The 23,996-nt window shown below is 41.0% G+C and overlaps 1 protein-coding gene across 2 annotated transcripts in view; it reads right to left on the reverse strand.

Annotated features, from left to right (window-relative positions):
- Positions 1-23,996, reverse strand: part of STK38 (serine/threonine kinase 38) — a 38,089-nt gene that overhangs the window by 2,278 nt on the left and 11,815 nt on the right. For both annotated transcript variants that reach the window (XM_023624837.2, XM_023624836.2), the window contains exons 3-13: positions 22,835-22,886; positions 21,792-21,914; positions 19,914-19,997; positions 16,094-16,217; positions 13,229-13,383; positions 9,548-9,650; positions 8,638-8,699; positions 2,753-2,870; positions 1,563-1,686; positions 1,265-1,360; positions 169-263 (exon numbers count right to left, since the gene is read on the reverse strand). In XM_023624837.2, coding sequence (XP_023480605.1) covers positions 169-263; positions 1,265-1,360; positions 1,563-1,686; positions 2,753-2,870; positions 8,638-8,699; positions 9,548-9,650; positions 13,229-13,383; positions 16,094-16,217; positions 19,914-19,997; positions 21,792-21,914; positions 22,835-22,886 — 1,136 coding nt within the window. The remainder of the gene's footprint in view (positions 1-168; positions 264-1,264; positions 1,361-1,562; positions 1,687-2,752; positions 2,871-8,637; positions 8,700-9,547; positions 9,651-13,228; positions 13,384-16,093; positions 16,218-19,913; positions 19,998-21,791; positions 21,915-22,834; positions 22,887-23,996) is intronic.

A 23,996-nucleotide genomic window follows, 5' to 3' on the forward strand; every position in this document is an offset into this window, starting at 1 on the left:
TCGACACGGTCCCACTGCTACCCAGTATTAGCACTGGAAAAATACTTACAAAGAACCCGAGGAACTGAGGTTCCCTCCATGTTCCCTATCCTAATTTGTAAACATCATCCTAAATTGGGAGGAAATAATGGACTTATAAGGCAGCGGGAGGCAGTTAGGTGGTATTACCTGTTGGCTTAAGAATATCAGATTCTGGAAACTCATCGAAGTTTGAGGTATCATCAATGCTTTTGATTTCAATAGATATTGCAGCAGGCCTCTCTCTGCCAAGAACAGACATGCCACACATTACTATGGTTAGTAATCATGTGATCATAACTAAGCCTTCTCCAGAAAAGACCCCTGGTCTGACATGAGAGGACTATCCACTGGCTGGCAGCATTTACTTTCTCTGAAAAGCTCATGACCACTGACCAACCACGCCAACTGACTACATCCAAACAAAAAATAAGTTACGATGAAAAAATATAAATATTCATAGCTAAGAAGAAAGACAAAAATAATGAGAAATTTAAATCCCAAGTTACTGCACTCCCCTTGATGGCCTGCCCTGTCTGCTAAAAAGGGAAACTGAACCTCTCAGTGTCCCCTCACGGAGGGCTCTGGCCTTCTTCTACCAGAGGCATCAATGAGTAGGGTGGCTAAAAATGCAGCACACGGGAGACAAAGGGAACAAATCAGAACACGATTATCAAAGAGGTGACAGCAGTTTCATCTTCTGTTTAGCAACCAATGAATGCTGAGTAAGAGGGTCTGAGACACATCAGGTGGTACGGGCTCTCGTCACCATTGACAGCACTCTACAACCCCCGCCATGACAATTTTCACTCTCCCTCACCACTCCCCGCCTGCACCACTGCCCACCCCAATCCTTCTTCCACTCCTTTCTTCCTTCTCTCTCTCCCAGTGATAGCCCCTACCCTGTGGGCAAGGACAGTCCTGCTGGTGGCCCCCAACAGCAGAGAGGTTTGTGTGTTCCAGGTAAAAGCAATGGCAACCTGCTTCTTAGATGCTCCCTTCACCATGGGACCCAAAGGTCACTTCCCTTTGGAAATAACTGCGGGCTTCAACATATCCCATGGCACATGGCCGACAGGAAGCCTCAACTCTCAATCCTCACCATGAATGAAAATCAAGAAGAGAACCTGAATTTCTAAGCAGCTCTCTTCTCTTACTTGGCTTACCAGTAATAGTGCTTCCAAGACAGTATTAAGCCAACTACAGCCTTTCTGAAATAATCCTGAAAGCTTTCATAGAGATATACCTGATATGGTCCCAGTCAACGCCTTCAAAAAAAGAATTACTTTTGATTTCCTCAACTCCAGGGGCTCCAATTCTATGTTCCCATTCACAGCAGAATCTGGAAAAGACAGAGGCCTTTCAGCACACCTCAGGGAGTCTCCTGAGAAAAAGAAAAGGAATAACCTCCCTTTGTTTTAAAGAGAGGAATGGTAAGAAGCAGGGGGCAGATCCAGGATAAATGATGAAAGTTTAAAAAAAATGGATTCCTTCATGTCAAAAAGCCTAAGTGGGGGGGCAGGGGAGGTATTTCTGACTGATACCTCAAAATTAGATCCTTGGCTTTCTCAGAGATAGGAACTTCTGGAGGAAAAGTCAAAGTTTCTTTCCAGTTCATCACCTTCTTGTATGTCTCTTGAGGGGTCTCAGAACAGAAAGGTGGGTAGCCTGCAATCAAAAAGGAACTTCGGAGCCTCTGCATCCCAGGACCTCGAATCCGACAGACTATTCTCCATAATATGATTCTATACATCTTTAATGACCCCATACGTCCTTCCCTCCATGACATGGACAGCATTTCCACTCATACCAGAAAACATCTAAAGCAATTTTTGATTTCCCCCCAAACTTCTAAACCCAAAATGAAGTTGTACTTCTGGTAACTAAGGAGTCAGCTAACAGCTGAAGCTGGGAAAAGAAAGGAGGACATAAGCAGAGGTGCAGATGTGGGTATCACTGTGCCCAAAGGAGAAATCAAAGCATGAAATAGCACCATTAAGAAATTACTCCAGTCTCGGAATAGCCTTATGTGGGTAAAGTGCCAAACAAGTTGAGTAAGAAGAAAGCATAGGTTTTAAAAGTGACCACCAGGCCTCTTTTTGAGAACTACAGGCAAGAGGATACTCACATGCCGTATTCCTCTACCTGGCCGCCACAGACATTACATCGTCTCCACAGGCAGCCACCCAATGTCTCCGAAGACAAGGCTCCAGATACCGCAGCAGTCATCCACACAGACTCACTCGGTGCCACCACAGACCTACTTACTCTCCTAGTGCTTTTGCGCATATGACCACACCCACAGATGTGTCCCCCAGATACACAGACACACCATCCAAATAGGAGGGAGAAAGGCCAGGGGGTTCCATGCTTTGAAGGCTTTGAGAGAGAAAGCGAACAGCAAATAAGAAGAGTGTGTGAGGGAATGCCTAAAGTTCTCTGCATACAATAGACGTTTAATAAATGCCAGTGACTCAAAGAGCTACTAGATGGAGAAGATGAAAAAGTAGAAGAAAAACATGACAGATGATCAGCAAAGCAACCACAGGATGCCAGTAAGCCAGAGGATATGGTGGGGTACATTTGACGGCCAAGAGTCTTCTCCCTAGGAAACTTCACTTTGAAACCACAGGAAGGAAAGTGCTTAGATCACCCGCAGTTGAAAGAGTCTATTAACAATGCAAGAATCTTTCCTGGCTGCACAGAAAGAGCCCTCTGAAGGCATGCAACTTACCGATGAGCATCTCATACATGATCACCCCAAGCGACCACCAATCACAGAGCTTGTTGTACCCGGTCTGCATGAACACCTCGGGAGCAATGTAGTCAGGAGTGCCTACTGTGGAGAAGGCCTGAAACACGTACCACACGTCAGGGAGGCCCAGCAGGCAGTCGGGTGCCCAGAGTTCTGTTCTAGACACCTAAGGCTTCAGGTACCACCTAGAGCTACCCACAAACTAAATAAGCAGGACGGCCCAGTAGCTTAACAGCAAGTCTGATTTGCCAGAGCACTTCCAAAATGAACAATAAAGCTTTGTCAGTGAGCAAGGGATCTTCCTACGTATAGCCAAAGCCCACAGTTCACTAGGTCAAAGGTACGTGTCATAACTACTAGTACCACAACTTACTGAGCACCCAGTGAGTGCCAGGCTCTGTACTTCTTATATGTTTATGAGCCTGTTTAAGTCCTGACAAAATTCAGCAAAAAGGACGTTAATAGCTCAACTTTGTAGATAAAAAATCTGATGCCCAAAAGAGCTTTCCGCAAGGCCTCAGACTAGTTCAGTGGCAGAGCCCCATTTGGAAATTAAATATCTTGCTCCAAATCATCCCTCTTTGCACCATATATATTCTTTGATTTGAGAAAATCATAAAGGGAAGCTTTATTATCAAAAGCTAAAGTTATCGCCTATAGGTTAAAGATTTATGAATGTCTATTTACTAAACCTAATCAGCGATGTCAAAAGTTCTCAGAGGAGTATTTGCCGAGCCCCAGCACTCTGCTCGCGCACACAGGACTGCAGCGCTGTGGGGAGGCCCGGGCAGCACCTCCCCCTGTGCACCGCACTTGAGGTTTTACCCCCAGAAGGCCCAAACCTAGGTGCTCTCAACAGTGTGTCACTCCTAACATTACAAATTACAGCTGCGCTGTCTTTAAAAATATTAGGAATACTGCAAATATGCAGGAGAAAAAGCACAGACAATATAACACACAGCTACCCATCACCCATATTAAAGAGAGGTTAATAACATGTCTATTTGTCTCAGATCATGTGTCTTTTTACAAGAAACGAAACTAGAGAAACGATTAAAGCCAGCGAGTCCCTCTCTGCCTCCCTCCTGAGGTGGAAACCACCCTGAAGTTGCTGCGCCCTGCTTGTCCAAATGACCTATCACTTCTTGTAGATTTCAGCTTTTAATAAAGGGCTTCTACAACTTGTCCTTTTTTTGTTTTTCCTGAGGAAGATGTTTGCCCTGAGCTAACATCTGTTGCCAATCTTCCTCTATGTTGTATGTGGGTCACTGCCACAGCATGGCCACTGACGAGTGGCATAGGTTGCACCCAGGAACCAAACCTGGGCCTCCGAAACAGAGTGCACCAAACTTAACCACTTGGCCATGGGGCTGGCCCTGCAACGTGCTTTTTTTACTCAACATTATGCTTTTGAGATTTACTCATGTAGCTCCAGTTCACCCATTTCACTGCTGTACACAATTACTCCATTATACAAGTCACAATGTTTTTGATCCATTCTCTGGTAAATGGACACTTATGTTGCTTCCAATGTTTCACTATGACAAATAAAACCTGAATAAACATTCTGTAACACCTCCTACGCAATCCGCAAAAATTTCTCTAGAGGATATACTAGAAGCAGCATCGCTGGGCCTTGCGTTATGAGCATCTTCAACTTAATTAGACATCTTCCAATTGTCCTCCAAAGTGGCTACACCTATGCAAACGCCCCTAGTAGGGATGAGCTCCTGGTGTTCCACATCCCACCAACGCTTGGCTTTGTCAGACTTTTTCATTTTTACCAATCTGAATATGAAATGGGATCTTGTTGCTTTAATTTGCATTTCCTTTATTTCTGGCAAGATTGAGCACATTCTCATATGTTAATTAGCTATTCAGGTCTTTTTTCTGTGAATTCCTGTTCATCTCCTTTGTTTTCACTGCTCTAAAATATTCTATTCCAGAACGTAACCATTTTGCTGTCAATGGACAATAGGTTATTTCCAGTTTTTCGCTATTACAAAAATGCAATGAACATTCTTATACATATCTCTTGATTCACAGGTGCAAGAGTTTCTCCGGGGCATACGACTAGGGTAGAACTGCCGGATAGCAGGGTGTGCACATGAACTGGAAGATAATTCCACAGTACTTGGACCATGTGGCTTGTCTTTTCATTTGTTTATGTCTTTCAATATACAGGAGGATTTTTTTTTCCTTTAAAATGGTAAAATTTTCATTTATGATTTGTACTTCTTCTATCTTATTCAAGAAATCCTTCCTTACTCCGAGGTCATAAAGATATTGCCCTGTATTTTCTTCTAAAATTTTTAAAGGGTTTTTTTTAATGTGAGGAATATTATTGGCCCTAAGCTAACATCTGTTGCCAATCTTCCTCTTTTTGCTTGAGGAAGATTGGTGCTGATCTAACATCTGTGCCAATCTTCCTCTAGTTTATACAGGAGGCCGCCATAGCACGGCATGAAAAGGAATGGTAGGTCCGCACCCAGGATCCGAACCTGCGAACCCTGGGCCACTGAAGCAGAGCACACAAACTTAACTACTACGCCACCGGGCCGGCCCTGTAAAATTTTTAAAGTTTTATTTTCCATCTACAATTTATTTCTGTGTATACTGTAAGGTAGGAATCCATTTTTTCCATATAGATAACTGTACATTGTTTTCTTTTAAATACATATATTTATAATAACATAAATGCCAATTGTTCTCTTTAAAGCTTTAACATCTGAAACATGGATTGGGTCCTCCCCAAGAAACAAAGTATTTTCATTCTAATTATAAAAGTTAAGAAACTACAAAAACCCTTCAATTTAGAGACTGGATTTATTCCAGCATAACTGAATGTTAAGTAAACCTTATTTGTTCAAAGATTTTTATTATAAAATCGAGATCTACTGCCACAGGAAAATAATTCCTTCAAGATACCAAGGCGTTAAAAAATCTCTGGGAGTTATAAACTATAGCCAACAGCAGGCTCAAACCCATGCACTAAGGTAATGTTTTCACTCTGGGAACTAGAGTCCCGCTCTGGGAGCCCACTCGTGTTTGCCCGCACTGACAGTACCGGGCAGTAGGGACTTCTAATCTAGGGACTACCCCTTCCCAAACTTGTGTCTGTTTTCCACACCCAGGTGTTCTCTAACTCCAGGTTCCCAATACCTCAAATCTGCACTCTTCTTTTTCCTTTTGTTGTCTGGGTATTTACAGCGCCAATTAGAGCTGCACTCTAAAAGAGCTTTGCTGGTTGTTAATAGTCATTTCAAACACGTGATATGTTCCAACTTATGATTTCATATAGGATTTTAGGGGAAATATAGCAATTTAATTTCCTACTTAATCACTTTTGTAAACTCTACACTGAAAAAAAATAAACTGACAAAGATGGATGTACTTCATCTCTTACCTCTGGTTTCAGAACTTAAAGCTGACTCATACCTATTTCCTAAGCAGTTACTAGGGCCTCAGGTTACTCAGGACCACAGAGCTATTTAAAACATTACAATATGACTGAAGCAGCCAACGAGGGAAGCTAAAGCCTCTACTTCTTTCAGTGATTCTCAGTGGACTGAAAAGTAATGGGCTGCGTGAGCAATTATATACGTTAGGCTTAACCTAGAGCTGTAAATTTATATTAAGCATTAACTAATATTAACCTTCCACTTTGTGCTAGTTGAATGGGATCATACACGAAAAGTCAAAAGCACAGGGTTAACCGACCTTTTGAAGGCTAATGGGTGGCTTTATTTTCTTCAAGTTATCAAAAGAGGTAACATGACAATGACCTTAATACTTTTCCATTTCTACTGTAGGTGGAATAAAAAGGGAAAAACCTTAATCACAGCTGAGAACCTTAGTTTATTCAGATGTTTTTTAAAAAACATCTTAAACTATTAAAGGACATTTAACTCCAAATTTGGAAACTGTAAAATCTCCTTCCTCTCAGACCCATAAGTGGCTCCCAGTAAGTCTCCCGTGACACTCTGGTACACGTCAAAGAGCATAAAGCTGGTCTCAGAGTATAAGGATAATTTAAGGTATTTAAGCTTAATTACCCCAAAATAAATATTAGCACAGTGGCCAAAGGTTAAATCTTGGCTTGCTTTAAAAAAAAAAACAAAAAACACAGAAGATTCCCTACCTTTTGTTAGCTTCCAAAACACAGGTTACTATCAGTTTCTCAATGAGGCAGGAGATACTGTTTAAGAAACAGTCCCTTCAGTGGAGGGTCTCAACCTTCAACACACAGTAGAATGACCCAGAGTCCTTTAAAAATCAGATACCGAGACTGTATACCCCGAACCACTGAATCAGAATCCCTGGGGTTGGGACTCAGATAGCAGCACGTTCTTGAAGTTCCCCAGGTGATTCTGACGTGCAGCCAAGGTTAAGATCTACTGCTCCATGAAGAGACATAACAGGAGCATCTGACACATTTGTTCCTGATGTCCCCTAACCCTCAACAAGCCATATAAACAGTTTTGCAACCAAATACAGAATTTAGACATTTAAAGAGTATCAGAGCTCCTAGAGAAAGGAGACTATGATGTGACTATACCAAACTTAAGTATCCCCAAGTTAATACTAGAAAAAAGATATCAAAGATTAATTTCAGTTACTGCATCTCCAAAAGTGTTCGGTTTAAGTTAATGCCTCTCCCAGGGCCAGGTTTAAGATAAAAAATCATAATACTCAAAGCCTGGTCTAAGGCCCACTGATGGGCCTCAAATAATCACAATGCAAGCCTTTCCTTTCATTCTTTCTCAAACAATCCTACAGGCTCCCATTTCCACATACAACTGACAGCTACTTACTAGTGAACTACAGAGAGTTATTAAGGATACTACAGAAAACTCTAATTCAGTATTTTACTCAGAAGTCTGGCCGAAACACAGTATTTGGCAAACCCATTAAGTTACTTTTGAATACACTGACAAGCAGAAGTGCCATCATTCCCAGATTAATACACAGGCATGATCATCACTCCAAATTAGTCATAGTCTTCCATACTGTTACTCTTGCTTTCTAGTGACCAAACGTTAGTTTAGCTTTATCATCATCAATTTCATTTGCCATGGGTTTTGAGCAAAGCCTAAGTACAGAGTGATACACATTTTTATTATCTCTGGTCAATAATTTTCCAATAACTACACATTGGGACATGTATATTGAACTTCAAATATGAACCAATGGATCGGAATAAAAGTTTGCCTAGATAGCAATATTTCACTGGCGAATTTGTACTATTTAAATAACTTCTAATGTACCATCAAGGTAAATGCAATAATGTTACTTATTTTTAAGCTTGTGGGGCATAATTTTATGTGTATATACTCAAATACTCATAAAGCAAGCAATAAACATTTCCCTTACATTTTTCTCCAATTTTTATCACCAAGTTCTTTTTTCCACCTCGAAGTAGGAAAGGGTGGAGCGCGTGAGCTGAGGAATCTTGACTCACCTAAGCGAATCGAAATTCTAAAAGTTTGAGAACTACTGCTCCTAAAGCTCTGCGTGGGCGTTTGCACTTAGTTTCCTTTTAAGAGAGCTCCAGCTTAAATAAAACACCTTTACCACCCGAAAAAGAGGGAAAAGATGCAACAAGAAGAAAAAGGGTTGTCACCCATGTAAAAAGTCAGAATGAGGTCATCCACTGAAAACATCACAACCAAAACAACCTAATATTATCTGCCCTCCTTCAGAAGATTACTTCTGCTGCTATTGACATAATGACACTGCTCTGTTAAGCTAATCTCAAAAGTAAGGGATAGATATGCTGCAAACATTTATCAAACGCAAATTTGCATATTTTATCTTATTCATACTAGGTTTGTAGCATTTAAGAAGCCACAGATATTACTTACTAGCTGACGTCTATTTCTTTTCCAAGTTTCTGCTTTCCTTTTGGAATTCATGTTCTGGAAAGCTAAAAGTAGAGAAAAGAAATTCTAACCCAAGTTCAGACAGGAATGTTTACTGTTTTTTTAAGCTCTGGTTCAAGCCATATGAGACCCACAGACCCGCTGCTTTTCTGCCTATAGAGCGATAACTCTGGATGACACACTACCCGCAAGTGTACAGACCCAAATCAGAGGCTCTAAAGCATTAACTCAAAGAATCACACAAGGAGAGCTGTGAGCAGCACTCCCACGTGGACCACACAGCCAGAGAGGAGACAGACAGGTAGGCCTTAAGCAGAATTACAGGAATTCAGTCTCCTCAGAAGCAAAGGCCCCAAGTGGCCTAAAACATTCACAATCTCTCAAAATTACCATCAAATTTTCAAGAGCAGTAATTGCTACATAATCAGAGACTTCTGAATTTCGAATCCACATTTGACATCAGCTTCTCTAGGATGAACTGTAATTTTACTACATAATTTCAATGGTTTGATAGTGCTTCAATGAAACAACACTCATAAAGATAAATTTCTTTCTGTCACAACTGAAAGAGCGCCTAGGATAAATCTAAGCTGGATTGTTCCCGGGACGTTTTCCTCTCCTACTTTTGCTTGCCTGCCCCATATTCATCCCCAGTAACCTCAGCAGAGCTCCAAACAAAGCACTTTTCAACATCTGCCTTAACACATTTGGTAGCACTCATCTTGCCTCACCTTGTAATACAAATGGCAGTCAAACCTGGGAAAGCATTTTCATTCTCTCAGGACATGCTGTGAGACGCTCCTAACCTGTCCCGCACATTTTAGTTACCAGGGGAACAGCTCTTCTCAGCCCAGTTAAGGGATAAAAAGGCTAACATCACTGTTACACTTACTGAAATCACTGGGGAGGCTGTGGTTCAGATTCCTATAAAATTCTGTCCTATGTGCTTTTTTCAATCCTGTGCAAAGGCCAAAGTCAGAAAGTTTCACATGGCCCTGTGGGGAAGAAGAAACAAGGTAACAGAATGGAGGAACATTCAGGGATGTGGAACAGAACATTATCTTGTCCAGCTCCTTACAGTATCCATTATAGCGCCACAGCCAAAGTATGCTGCTTTTTTTTTTACTACAGGGAAATACATATATAATAGCAAATAAATTTTGTAAAGATCACCCCAAATCCTACTATACTAATAAAAGTATTTTCATTTTTGTACATTATCTTTGTTTCTGTCCAAATATAAACTTTTAAACATCATTGAACCCTCCATAGCATCTAATTTTACTACTTCTTAAACTAACTCAATCAAATATTTCTCTGTGTTTCTATATGGTCTTCAAAATTACCATTTTTAATGTCTACGTAATATTCAATTGACTTAGTACTTCTTTGTTTAATAATCCCCCTAATACTGGGTGCCTACTCAAGTTCTGATTCTTCACTCTCATGTAATATGGATGATTATAAGTACTCCTGTGATAGACAGGGCCTGTGTTCCCAACCCTAACCACACATAGTACAGAAGATGGTCTAAATAAATGGTTGTTAAATGATGAGTAAATGAACAAATCTTTGTTCACATAGCTTCTTCTCTTGAATTAATTTCATTAGGATAAATTCCAAGGAATAAATTATTCCAAAGACAAAGGGAATAAACTTAACTGCACAGTTCTTGATAAATGTTGCCATACTGTATTCCAATCACAAGTCTCAAACTTTATCATTCTCTTCAAGGAAAATTCACACCTCCTATGAACCAGGCACCAGGCTTTAAATGTGCTGTCTCAGTTATAACTCTTAAGCCGCACTTCACAGACTCAGAGTCATTAAATGGCTTGCTGGTGAAATGGCAGAACCCAAGCCAGAAATCAATCCACGTTCTTCCTCCCCACACCAGGATTACCTAACCTCTGCAACCCCTCAGTCTCACAGGAAAATGGGGCTGATAATATCCTCCTGTCAGGAATGATGAGAATGAATGTGTGTAAGGCTCCCAAGCTGGTGCTTGGCACATAACCAGCCCTAAGGGAGAGGTAGGTGTTCTTGGGGTGGTGAAATTTTAAGTATACAAGGAAATAAAACCAAAAATAGAGGAGGGAATCCTGACACTCAGGAATCTACACTGCTCATGGTCACACAATTAGAAGTAGTGTGGCCGAAGCTTGAGCCTCAACGACTTCAACATCTATGGTCTTTCCGTGATGCCATCTTCCTTCAGGACATCCTCAGGGCTTAACACACAAACTTCCCAGGGTACAAGGCTACAGAAGCCCTGTTCAGATGGGTCAGGTATTATTTTGTTTTGTTTTTAAAGAAATCCTATTAGATTTGCTGTGTGTGTGGGGGTGTGTGTACACACAGGTGTGTGCAATAAACTGCCAACGACAGCTTTGAGCCTACTAAACCGGTACCTTTTTTTTCAGATTTGCAAATACTTTGTTCTACAAACTAAGGAACAGAGTTTAATTTATAGTTCTCATAATTACATGTTTTACCTGGATACTTCTAAGAAAGAAGTGTGTCTTGAAAAGCAGTGCCTAGAGCAAATGCTATTCAACCGTAGAATGTCAGGGAATTCTGTAGCTTTATTCTGAATAAATAAATACCTTTATACAGCAGGAACTCAAAACTTCTACATTTTCACTTCTGCAATCTATATGGCTGAATACAAATGAGCTCACTTATGAGCACGTTTTTCTACAAGTCTGGGCTAGCATATTGTAGAAAGCAAATCTACACCTAACAGGGCTCCCCACTTCTCAGCTAGATTGAGTCCTCAAGTTCTTGGCCTTCAGTACATTTGCTGGACCTGACCAGAGACTACAGGGTAGAACTAAGCCAGCACTGACACACCTTGGGTACATGACCACGCAAAGTAGAGCCAGTGCTTTACTGAAAATGTACCTGAACTTAATGACATAGAAAAATACTCTCAGATACACCAACACTTTAAAAGCAGAATACAAAGCTATTTACTTTTAGGATGCTAACTGTATATAAATTATTGACACAAACAGAAAAGGTATTGAGGCTATTATACCAAAATAGTGGTTATCTTTGAACAATTAGCTTTTAGGTATTTTTCTTCTTCTTTTTTTGGTGAGGAAGATTGGCCCTGAGCTAACATCCATTGCCAATCTTCCTCTTTTTGCTTGAGGAAGATTGTCCCTGAGCTAACATCTGTGCCAGTCTTCCTCTATTTTGTATGTGGGATGCTGCCACAGCATGGCTTGATGAGTGGTGTGTAGGTCTGCACCTGGGATCCGAACCAACAAACCACAGGCCACTGAAGCAGAGCATGTGAACTTAACCACTTTGCCTCAGGGTGGCCCTGGTATTTTTCTTCTTTACAACTCTCTGTATTGTTCAAATTCTCTATTATGTATGTACATTATTCTTATAATGAAGAAAAAAGCTATTAACCAAAAGAAATTATCTGACAAAGCTCCTGCCCTCTTGAAACAGAAAGATAAAAGCTTTCAAAGTAAGTAAACCAAAATTTCAGGTTTTTTAAAACAGTGAGAAAGTTAGCAAAAGACAGCAAGAAAGAAAAACACTCTAGAAATTAAATTTACTTTTCTACTTAAAAGAAAAATTCAGAGGCCAGCCTGGTGGTACAGTGGTTAAGTTCGCACGTTCCACTTCGGTGGCTCAGGGTTCGCTGGTTTGGATCCCAGATGTGGACATGGCACCGCTTGGCAAGCTATGCTGTGGTAGGCGTCCCACATAGAAAGTAGAGGAAGATGGGCACGGACGTTAGCTCAGGGCCAGTCTTCCTTAGCAAAAAGAGGAGAATTGGCGGCAGATGTTAGCTCAGGGCTAATCTTCCACAAAAAAAGAAAAAAAAATTCAGTCAAGACAACAATCCTGTGTTAAAAGAACAGAAAAGTCTAGAATTTTAGACCTGGAAGGGACTTTGGAGCTTCTCTGGACCAATACATATACTCGCTTTATAGATAAGCGAGGTCCAGGCAGTGGAGAGACTTGCCAAGGGGTATCCAGCAGTTTAGCAGCCCATGGATTCTCTTCTAAGTTGCTGTGAGCTTAAGAACCAAGCAGCTAAGCTCATGTGCCTATCTGAATATAAACGTAAAGAAGCCATTAAAGAGGCTGAGCAGGACTCTTCTTTGAGCAGATGTCGTATGATTTAGAACCTGAACTTTGTCACAGATTGTTGTTGTCTTGCCTCACTTCCTGGTTCTTGGCTGGACTCCTCCCTAATGATGAGGCTGACCAGCAGAGGGGTTCTCCATAGGTGACACATTAGGATACTTAATTACATGCTAAGACAAGATGACTATCTTTGGTTTTATTACAAAACAACCTGAATCAATTTTACTCTTAATGATTTTCAAAAATGTCCTTTGTTTCTAAGAGGAACATTCAATCAAATTATAGAATCATAAGGCTTTCAGAGAAAGGAAGTAACAACAAACTTACCTGTAAAAAAAGAAAAATACACAAGATAGTTCACAGCTACCCTACTGTGATTACAAGTGGCACAGGCAGTAAGGCAGAGGCAGCCGCTCAGGTCGGTAAAGATACAGTGGGCATGCCCCACCCCTCATGGTACCTTGCTGTCCAGAAGAAGGTTGTCTGGTTTGATGTCTCTGTGGATAAATCCAAGCTGGTGAATGGAGTCTATGGCTAATACTGTTTCTGCGATATAAAACTGAGTCTCCTCTTCTGTCAGGGTATCCTTTTTCATCAATAGGGTCATCATGTCCCCTAGAAACAAGACACAAAGCCACCACACACACATACATACATACACACACACACACACACACACACACACAACAACACATGAGTAAGTGCCAGTTTCAGACAGGTCTTTCCTATCTGCCAACATAAGGCAGTGCAAAACTGTTCCAGAGAGTGACCCACACTGCCGATATAGGGGGAAATGGGAAGTAGTTTCTAACTCTGAAAAGCTCAAATTCACAGCCATGGAGAGCAAAGCACTTTCCCCTGACCTAACTGATGCTGACCACTAAGTTGTGATTTCTATTTTACTTGGGAGAAAAAAAGGAAATTTCTCTCAGGCTAAAAAAAAAGAAGTAAATTTGCTTATGATAATTTTTTGGACTTGGGAAAAAGACTACTTTACTTTTCACTTTGTCTGTACAAATATCTGCAAACCTCTCTACTACCTAGAAGCAAACGGCTCTTCCAGATAGGTCAGACTGCCGTTGCACAGAGAGGTGACAAGCCAAACAAAAACATAAACGTTTGGCAAGGCTAAAAAAAAAAGCTCTCCAATGTCTATTCACAAAACACCAGAACACAAACAAATAAAAATGTGGGATTTAGGTAGCAAAGGGTTAGTCAACAAAAGCTACAAAGGAACTGACAACACTACATACGGGACTGTGTAACAGCTGCCTCCCCCAAGTGCACACTGAACCCCTCCCAAGACCAGCGGGCTGTTTCTCTCCCGTGTCTTCTCACAGGTATTTAAATACACACCAACAGGCTTTATGCAACTTTTACAACACAACACCAGTATTTTAGCAGTTAAAAGGTAACCTCCTTAGTTGTCTGCAAAGTCAAAATTTAATTATTTCTGCTTAATACCAGCAACACAAAATGGTGAAAAAAGATTCTGATCCTAACTCAATGGTTAGACAAAAGTAAAGCAAAGAAAATATGTATAAGCAGTTTAAAGCTAAGAGAAACAGGAAAGATTCAGTTTGTATCTCATATAAAGCCATTTATGTTAGAAACAGGGAAAAGAGAAAGAAACCTCTGATTTTAATAGAGCATCATGCTGCTTTTTGAATTTCATTTCATTTGTAACTTTGGGGGAATTTTTGTATTCTTAGAGAAAAGTGGGTATTTTGCCTTCAGACAAAAATTAAACCATTTATTAAAATGCTCTCTTTTTTGACTGAAGACTTGGAAAATATGATTCCATAATCATTCCTGGCAGCCACATATTCACTCTGAAGGCACACCAGAGGCATGGGGGTGCTGCACTCAGGCAGGCTCTAAGGGGGCTGTGTGGCCATAGCTCTGTGGCCCAGGAGAGCAGCCAGGGGCCTCACCTGTGTGAGCTGGCCCAGAAAATCAGAGAGCTCAGGCCAGATGCTATACGGCTCTGCGGGCCAGCTCCACTGAGCGCAGAGGGCAGGGCCCAGGAGACACGAGAAGCTATGGAAGATGGTGCATGTAAGGTTTGAGGAGACACACGTCAAGGGGCTGGTGACTGAACTGGTTCTAACACCTAATGAAGAACTGATATTTAAATGTTAAAAAGTTTCTCCTCATTCTAGGGGCTGGCCCTGTGACCAAGTGGCTACGTTCACGGGCTCCGCTTCAGTGGCCCAGGGTTCGGATCCTGGGCGCGGACATGGCATCGCTCATTAGGCCATGATGAAGTGGCGTCCCACATGCCACAACTAGAAGGATCCACAACTAAAAATATACAACTATGTACTGGGGGGATTTGGGGAGGGAAAAAAAGCAGGAAGAAAAAAAAAAGTTTCTCCTCATTCTACCAGACTCTTTTCTAACTTTCATCAATTTTTAATAAAAAATTATTCATGACCCTAGATCTAAACTAAAGGTTGTCACATGATCAAAATATTATGCCACAATTCTATTTGCTTTGCTATAGAACCAAAAAAGAAAGTTTTCTTTTTTTCCCACCAGAGTTTGCTCACAGTTCATCTGCTCCCTGGGAAACAGACTGTGTTCCACAGAACAGATGGTATGTTCTGTTCTGGGTTTACTTTGGAGCTGTCTTAGGAGACGCACATGCTGAATTACATAAAACTCAAAATCTCATAAAAGATACAGTGAGAGGTGGGCCCTGCGGCCTAGTGGTTAAGTTTGGAGTGCTCTGCTTTGGCAGCCTGGGTTCAGTTTCCAGGCACGGACCTACACCACTCATTGGCAGTCATGTTGTGGCGGTGACCCACACACAAAAAAACAGAGGAAGATTGGCACAGATGTTAGCACAGGGTGAATCTTCCACAGCAAAAAAAAAAAAAAAAAAAGGAAGAAATGAGACATTGATTCTGGCTACTAATATAGGTAATGAGAAAGTCACTCCTTGTATAGAAAAAGAAACAAAAATGTTGAAGCAAAGAATGTCATAGGTTCAATTTTGTCACTTAGGTAACTGATTATATATGATTCCCACTGACTGAGAGCAAGCAGAGTCCCTAGTTTTACTCCTATGTATTTAAAAAGAAAAAGAAAGAAACGTCCATCTGAAATCATGAGAATGAATGAGAAGGTTACTTTTATGGCACTAAGAATTGTAGTAAGGCACCCCAGCACCAGACAGGTTACTGACCTCCTTTACAGACCTAGAAAAGATATAGAAAGCAACTTTGTGAGCATGAGTAAAAGTAGAAAGGAGGGTTAACTGACGTGAAAGAGAAACCACAGAACAAAAAGGAAAAATGACCTTTCATCGTCAAGTAATTACCTCCAGGCAGGAACTCCATGATTAGGTAGAGGTTTAGCTTATCCTGAAAACTATAGAACATTTTCACAACCCACAAACTGTCTGCCTCCACTAGAATGTCACGCTCCGCACGAATGTGGCCAACCTGGAGGTATACGCAGTTGATTAATGACAAGCCTTGCTCTGCTTTATTAGACTGTATATTTGTTTAAACAATTTAAATACTGTTTTGAGTATCAAACTGTGGTGATGCAAAAGATCTAATTTATGCTTAGGCAAACCTGCTAACTCAAAATACGCAACATTTGACGTGAAAGTGTTCGGTGATGAAAACTTGAGTGAGGAAAGGCTTTAAAAACGGCAAAATGAAAGGTTTTAATGCAAATGGCAACTTTAATAGTGCTACAAACTGAACCTCTGATTAGTTAAAATTACCATTCTTTTGCATATTTCTTTGTTCTAATAATCTTTTACGATAAAAATAAGTCCTCAAGATGAGACTCTCTAAACAAGTCCTGTTCATGTCTGCAATGATATCTGAGATGACAGTGCCCTGGTTGACAATTCCAGAATACTACGATACCACACCTTTCAGTTCACCGCTATGCACAGAGTATGTGCTCAATCAATTCTTACTGAATTGAAATAAAAGAACACCTAAGAAAAGTTATAGATTCAAATTTACGACATTTCCAGTTTTCTACTTTTACTGAAATATCTAGCCAAGGAGCTCAAGTTGCCAAAGGTTTGGGAGAACTGGCAGAATTACTTCATTAAAATGTTTTATTATCAAATTTACCTTATCTACTTTAAATATATAATAGTAATCAAAACACCGCTGCACATTATCAAGTCCTGCCCCCTCTCCTCTTACATAAATGTCACAAGATGCAAAGTTGGGTTGAATCAGGTCTAAATGTATTAAGCCCCAGTCCAATCCTCAATAGAGGTTTCGGTCTTAACATATGCTCCAGGGCTGGAGTTCCACGACACGTTGAGAGGTAAAGATGTACCAAGGTTCACTAACTAGCACTTCTGTTGGCAAATTCAGCCACTGGCGGTTGTCTTCTTTGATACAATGTTCTGCACACGTTTGTTTTAGCGGAAGGTCTTTAGCAAGGCCAGGCACTCTCTCTTCCTTTGGACACAGACCCCACCCCTCTCTCCTGTCTTACACCTAACCTGCCCCACTCTTCCAGGCTAACTCCCATGGGCCTGAAGGCATTTGAGTTTACATATTTGAGTTTTCAGTCTCTACTAACATTGTTCTTTGGGATATTTTTAAATAGCCTCAATGTTGCCTAAAACTTACATTTTTACATCCCTACTTACATTACGAGGATGGGAAAAACGGAAGATAAGGGTGATAAGGAACAGGGCTATGAAACCAGGAGGAAGCTGAGTAAAGTATCTGCCTTTACTTGGCTTTAGTACAGAAGCAAAGCTTTTGGGAAATACTAACTCCACTTGCTGAACTGCAGCCGTGACTATGACCCAGTCATTACTAGACACGGAGACTGCAGGAGGCGGCCTTCACTGCCTCTGCTTCCCCTGGCTCCTGCTAAGGCCTCCTCCTACTGAGGGGCCAGAGAAAAGGGGTGGCACTACGCTTACCACTTGTCACTCACCTTGGAGGACAGAATGGCGACTGCAACATTCCGTTTGTTAAGAAGAAAGCTACAGTCACTGTGAGCACACCTTGCCCTTCTCTCCTGGGGCTGAAACAGCAGCTAGGAACCTCAAGTTCTAGGAGTGGAGTCAGGTGAATATAGGGTAAGGCAGGGAAGAGCCAGCGGTGCAGCTCCCAGCACAGGTTCCCTTTCCTTTGTTCCATAAATATTTAACAGTGTGGGGAATTGCATGCTAGCTGCTACCCTGGGCACCAGGAAAGCAGAGATAAGGTCTGTCCCGTCTTAACACTACACTGGAATCACAACTGGAGGTTTGCCTTTTGCACTGGAAGAGAAACGTGAAGACACCAGCTACATGCTGGGCTCTTATCCTTTAAAGTTTACTTTCCAGGTAGCAGGTATTTCCACCCTGGGGGACAGAATAACAAACTAAACTCTCAGCAGGTAGCTTTAATTCCTGCTCAGTTTAGTAAAAACAACAAAAAACTTTTCCTCTAGATAAGGCACCTATATCTACAAAACGTGAGGCTCTGAACCTGAACTGTGAGTCCTACGCAAAGTGATGGATTTGCACTGGTCTCCTTCCACTCTCGCCTCGCACGAACCTGCAGCAGGCTTCTTCAAGATGGCTGACCCAGGGAGTCTGTGGCCGGAAACTAACTGACCGTAACAAGACCGGACCCAAGGAGTTGAGTCCATCAGCAAACTGAGATAACAATGAAGTTAATGCATCGTCTAAAATCCTAATTCTAACAGACATTTCCTTTACTTTCACGTAGAAAAATTTTAGAAATTGATTTTGAAGAAGGAAGAATATTTGAGAAAATGTTTTTACACAATATGTTTGGGTCATCCTCTCTTACCATGCTGGGCAACTGGCCCATGCTATGAAGGATTAAAAGCAAAAGTCATGGTATGTACTTCTCTTTAAATTTTATTCTGAATGCTAATTATTTGATTAAGGTCTTGAGCCTTGGTTAAAACTATAGGAAATATGTCTTGTACAAATAAAACTTACTTGTGAAATACAAAATATTTTGACTAATCAATATGGCTTTACATTTTCCTTTTCAAGATTAGCTGAAACTCTTTCAGTGCCTACCCCAAGACCAGACACTGATTTTTAGATAACACACAAACAGGGCTGCTGCGCCTTTTGAATAAGGCTAGTGTCAGCATAAATTATAGTGAATAGTTACTGCCATGGCACTGGATACTCAACCGAAATTCCTGGGAGCCCAAAGCTTCTGGGCAGCATATGAAGTTAAAGAGAAAACAATTCCAAATCTTGAGCTGGCACTTAAATGAAGGGCAGAGAAACCTCGGTGAGATGACCTCCTTTCAAAGGGCAGAAAGGTCTGGGTACAGGGCAGTCTCCTCCCCTCTCTTGGGCTCTGTATCTGGAGGTCTCCCGGCCACAGGGTCTCTCTTTTCCCGCCGGTAGCATCTGATGTTTTACAGGATGTTTGCAGGTGTCACCCACTACAATCTGTTCTTAAGCAACCAGCTAAATTAAACTAGATTTATAGAAAGCCTGCATTCTTGTTTTTAATATACTGTCCAATATTTAAATCTTACTGATTTTGCATAAAGTACTTATCCATCTTATAAATCTATTTGCAAAGTAGGTTGAGGTTTTAGAAAGTGTTCTTAATCACTAAAGTGGAATTTGTATTGCTCTGCCATTTGGAGTATATCTTTTCAAGTTCACTCAGAAAGAAGACTGGTCTCTTTTAGGTAGGTACTCAGAAGACCCAACTTCAGTTTGCATGTACAGAATGAAACATATTAAGACACATTTTAGATTGCAAATTCCAAATTCTAATTCCTAAGCCTCAGTTCCAAGGTCTGTAAAGAATTTCTATCTCTCAGCATTCAGTAAGGAACATGCTACCACAGCAAGTATGACTTCAAAAATAAGCTCCTCGTGACAAGAACAGGTTGTGATCAACTGGGAGACACAAACAGCAGATGCTTCTCTAACAGGTTTTCAACTTTTGAAAGACTGCACATAAGGTACAGGCATTGTTTGTACTTTTAAAATGTATGTCACTGCTTCTTTGTTGGGGAAAGAAAACTAATATTATATATATTCACACATGACAGAGCTAAAGAAAACTAATAAGAATATAAATTTCAATTAAGCAAAAAGAACAGCTTTAAGAGACAATTCATAAGCTGACTAAAATCACTGCTACAATGTGCTTTACCTGCTCTTTTTCAAGCATATCTGCTTTACGGAGTATTTTCATTGCATACACATGCCCTGTATCTTTCTTCTGAACAAGTCGCACCTAAAAGTTATAAAAGAAATGTCAAGTAAAAGTTCACAATGCCAAGCTAATGTTTTCATATGTTATAGGAATATTTAAACTGAAAAAGTACTAGAATTTTAATATAAGCAACTAGCAATAAAAAAGCAGAAGAAAATGCCTTTCGATATTCCAAAATGGATATATTATACTCAGTGAAATCAATGCTGGAAACACCATCAAACATCTCCACTTCTGAACAGCTTTGGCTCCCGAGTTGAACAAATCAATCTAATTCAAAACCCTCACTATCAAACTTAAGGACTCAATAAATCCCACAGCACATGTCACCCAGCCAGCTCAGAAAACCTAAGGAAATTATTACAACAATGTTTAAAACAATAGGGGCCGGCCTGGTGGCACAGTGCTTAAGTTCACACACTCCGTTCTGGAGGCCCAGAGTTCGCAGGTTGGGATCCCGGGCGCGGACCTACTACACACTGCTCATCAGGCCATGCTGCAGCGGCGTCCCATAGACAAAGTGCAGGAAGACTGGCATGGCTGTGAGCTCAGGGACAATCTTCTTCAAGCAAAAAGAGGAAGACTGGCAACAGATGTTAGCTCAGGGCCACAACAAAACCAAAGCTCATGCATAGGAAAAATGTCTGGAAGGAAAAAAAGCTTAAAATATGTAATTAGGGAAATGGGGTTTATGCAGTTTTCCTTCCTCTTTCTTATTATCCAATGTTTTTAGAGAGAACGATAATTTTATGACAAAAAGAAAATTAATGGTCTACATACCCAAAGAAAAACCTTGGCAATTCCCTCCACGTCCTCCCACCCCTCTCCCAAGATACATATGTCTTCTTCTGTTTTCTTCTCCCTGCACCTTTCTTCACGTTTTTCCTGATCGAGTCCCATGTCCCTTCCGCTCTGAGAGGTGGTACTGTACGTTTGCCTCTCTCAAGGGGCAAACAGGGATTCTAAGCACTGAGGGGTCACTTTAATCGTTCACCTTTGCCTTTGAATACTTACTCACGTTTCCCCTCGGTACTGGTTTTTAATAATATGTTGCTCCTTTTATAGAAAGATAAGGAAACTAATGCAGTAGTAGGTCACCCACTTTGGGTGTGTTTCATTAATGGGGAGGACCTTGCATGGGCTCATTCAAACCCTCTCCAACAGAGTTCTCTTGTGACCAAGTAGGATGTATTTGCAAGACCAGCTGGGACAGTTTCAAATGCATTCAACTCTCTAGCACCATCTATATAACTCATTTCTATAAATCCTGTCTCCTAAGGCCATCTTTTTAGAGCTGTACCAATCTGGCGGGAAGAAATAAAGGGTGGAGACATGTCATTTGCTCATGGAGAGGCAGTGTGATACTAGCAAAAACAAGAGCTTTAAGATCAGGAAGACCTTGGCCCAACCCTTGTACCCCTGCCCAGTGGCTGCGTGACACTGGAACATTATATATATCCCCTCTGAGTCTTAATTTCATCAGCTATAAAATGAGTTATTGCCATGATTATAGGAGAGAAGCACTCTGGAAATAATAATATTGATTTCCTTCTACCTTTCAACTCTCCCTCTAGACCAATATCTAAAGACTCAACATCATCTCTGGCAAAAAAGAAAAGAACAATCAGAGATCTGGGACAGTGGAGAGGGGAAGAAAGAGGAGGAGGACACACAGGGCAGTTAAGACGTGGGCCTGGCATGCTTGACCCTCCTACCCCATATTTCAGTTACATTAACAATCATGAGCTCATTGTATGTTAGAAGCTTCAGAGTTCTGAGGGATTTCTGTATTTGTAAGTAGCTGTGGTGTATTACCTCACCAAAGGCTCCTCTCCCGATTACTTTTAAGGACTCAAAATCTTCCAACCCAAGTCTTGTTCTTTTCAAACGAAGAAACTCTGTTTCCTTCCGAGCGTGTGCTGACCTCCTGAGTCGTTTCTAATGGTTAAACAAGGGGGAGAAGTGGGAAGGAAAGGAGCTGAAATTCTGAAACTGCAACAAAGTTTTATTTGCGCTTTGACCCATCTGGAAAGCAGGGCCCCACTAGACTAAGGGTAATCTTTTCACACGTGGAAGCACCACGGAAGGACCCTGGAGAGGTCACTTCTCCCTTCCTCAGCCTTCAACTGCAATCACCAAATCCTACTGACAGATGGGGCCTCCTCTGAGGACTCTGACAACCTGCTTCTGCAATGCACTATTCTAACTTTTCTGAAGAAGGATAAACGATCAACATTTTCCTTTAACGTTTTTAATAGAAAATAAAAATGTGCTTTAAAAAATGTCCCTCTGGGTTTTTTACACATTGCAGTTCATTTTATGCTCTTTCTGTTATTCCTATAAGTCTTAGGTATTTTTCACCATTTTCCTGGGTTCTGCAATTCATTCCTATTTCTGAAAGTATCCCACTGGCACTTCAGCTCCTTGCACAATTTCTTGTTACCTATATTTTTCTTCTTCCACATCTGGGCGCTGGGGGGAAAGGCTGATCTGAGAGATATTTTGCCTTGATAATGGTTTCAGAAATCTGCCCCACTTCTATGGACCTTTTCAGAGAATTCTGTAAGTATACCATAATTTGCTTTTTTAAATATTAATTTGATTTCATCTCTTCCTTTTCTTGGAATTCTAAATCTAATTAATTTATTGCAACTGTGCCTAGAAAAGTCTTCCTCTCCTGGGTACTTACTAGGTAACTTCTCCCTCTGCGTAAATACCTAAATCCAGAAGTGCACCCGCCCTCATACGTCCCTCTGTCCATGAGCCACCCTTCCCCCTGTGCACCACGGCTGACACTTGCTGGACAGGACGCGGCCTGCCACGCCGGGCTGCAGGGAGAACTTGCCAATGTTAATCACCTCTTCATCCTTTAAGCCTTCTTCTTCCATCACTTTTTCCAGCTTCTTTTGTCTAAAAATAAAGATGTGAAGTAACATTTGAATAATAGCTTTCTGAAAAGTCTATACAATTATTTTTTTAAAGGATAAAAACAGGTAAATCTCAAAACGCCTCATTAAAACAACCAATTACAGCTACCAAGACAAGTGCAAAGACTCCCACCCTTTGTTAGTTCTACATTTTGAAAAAGATTGTATAAGACGTTAATGCAACAAAGAATCTTATTTCGAAATGAAAAGTTCTCTCTTTTTTTTTCTTCTTTTTGGTAGTGTTTCCTCCTTAACAAACCACAAAACAGCCGGTGTTTGATAACCTTTTTATCAGTGTTTCTCTCCCTCTCCCTGACTGAACCTACTTCCTTTATTTTCACATCTTCCTCCTCCTCCCTGCCACAAGCAAAGAGTAATAAACAACAAAGGTAACGGCAGAATCTGGAGATTCAAGGGGGGAAAATGATCAAAAAAGGTGACTGGCACCACTATTAAGACTCCAAATCCTTGGAGAACTGAACTTTAGAAACTGCATCCGAGAATACTTATGATCTACAGTCTCATACTGATTTGCTTAAACTCAAAGAAACAAGAAAAACTTCCTTACAACCCATTTCACACCTTTTCTATTCAGTATAATAAATGAAAGCACATGGGCTGGACTCTGTCCTGTATCACTTATCAGCATTCCAGATAACAGGTGATCTGAACAGGACAGGAAAGAATACAAGTACTGGGTCCAAGAAGCAACAGCATGTAGCCTAGTGCCGCTGAGGCACAGAGCACTTCAAATGCCATACTAAGAAGGTTGGCTATTAGTCTGCAGACAACGAAGAGCTAACAGAGGCTTGTGTGCAAAGGAGTGATGTGATGAGGTTTCTGTTTTAGAATGGCAGCCAGCTGGAATGAGCTGATGAACTGGCAGGGAAAGCAAGTGACAAAGACTGAGGCAAATTAAAAGGCATAATGATTCAGATGTGCAGTAAAGATCTGGAACTACGGTTGGAAACCTAGAAGGAAGTAAACAGAGCTACTGCAAAGATGATCAACCGGCAGTAGGAGTCAGGGGAAAAGTCACAGAATTTCTTGTGTAGGAGGATAATGATGCCACTAACCAAGACAGGAAACACAG

Source organism: Equus caballus, chromosome 20 (genome assembly GCF_041296265.1).
Source record: "Equus caballus isolate H_3958 breed thoroughbred chromosome 20, TB-T2T, whole genome shotgun sequence".
Lineage (NCBI taxonomy): Eukaryota > Metazoa > Chordata > Mammalia > Perissodactyla > Equidae > Equus > Equus caballus.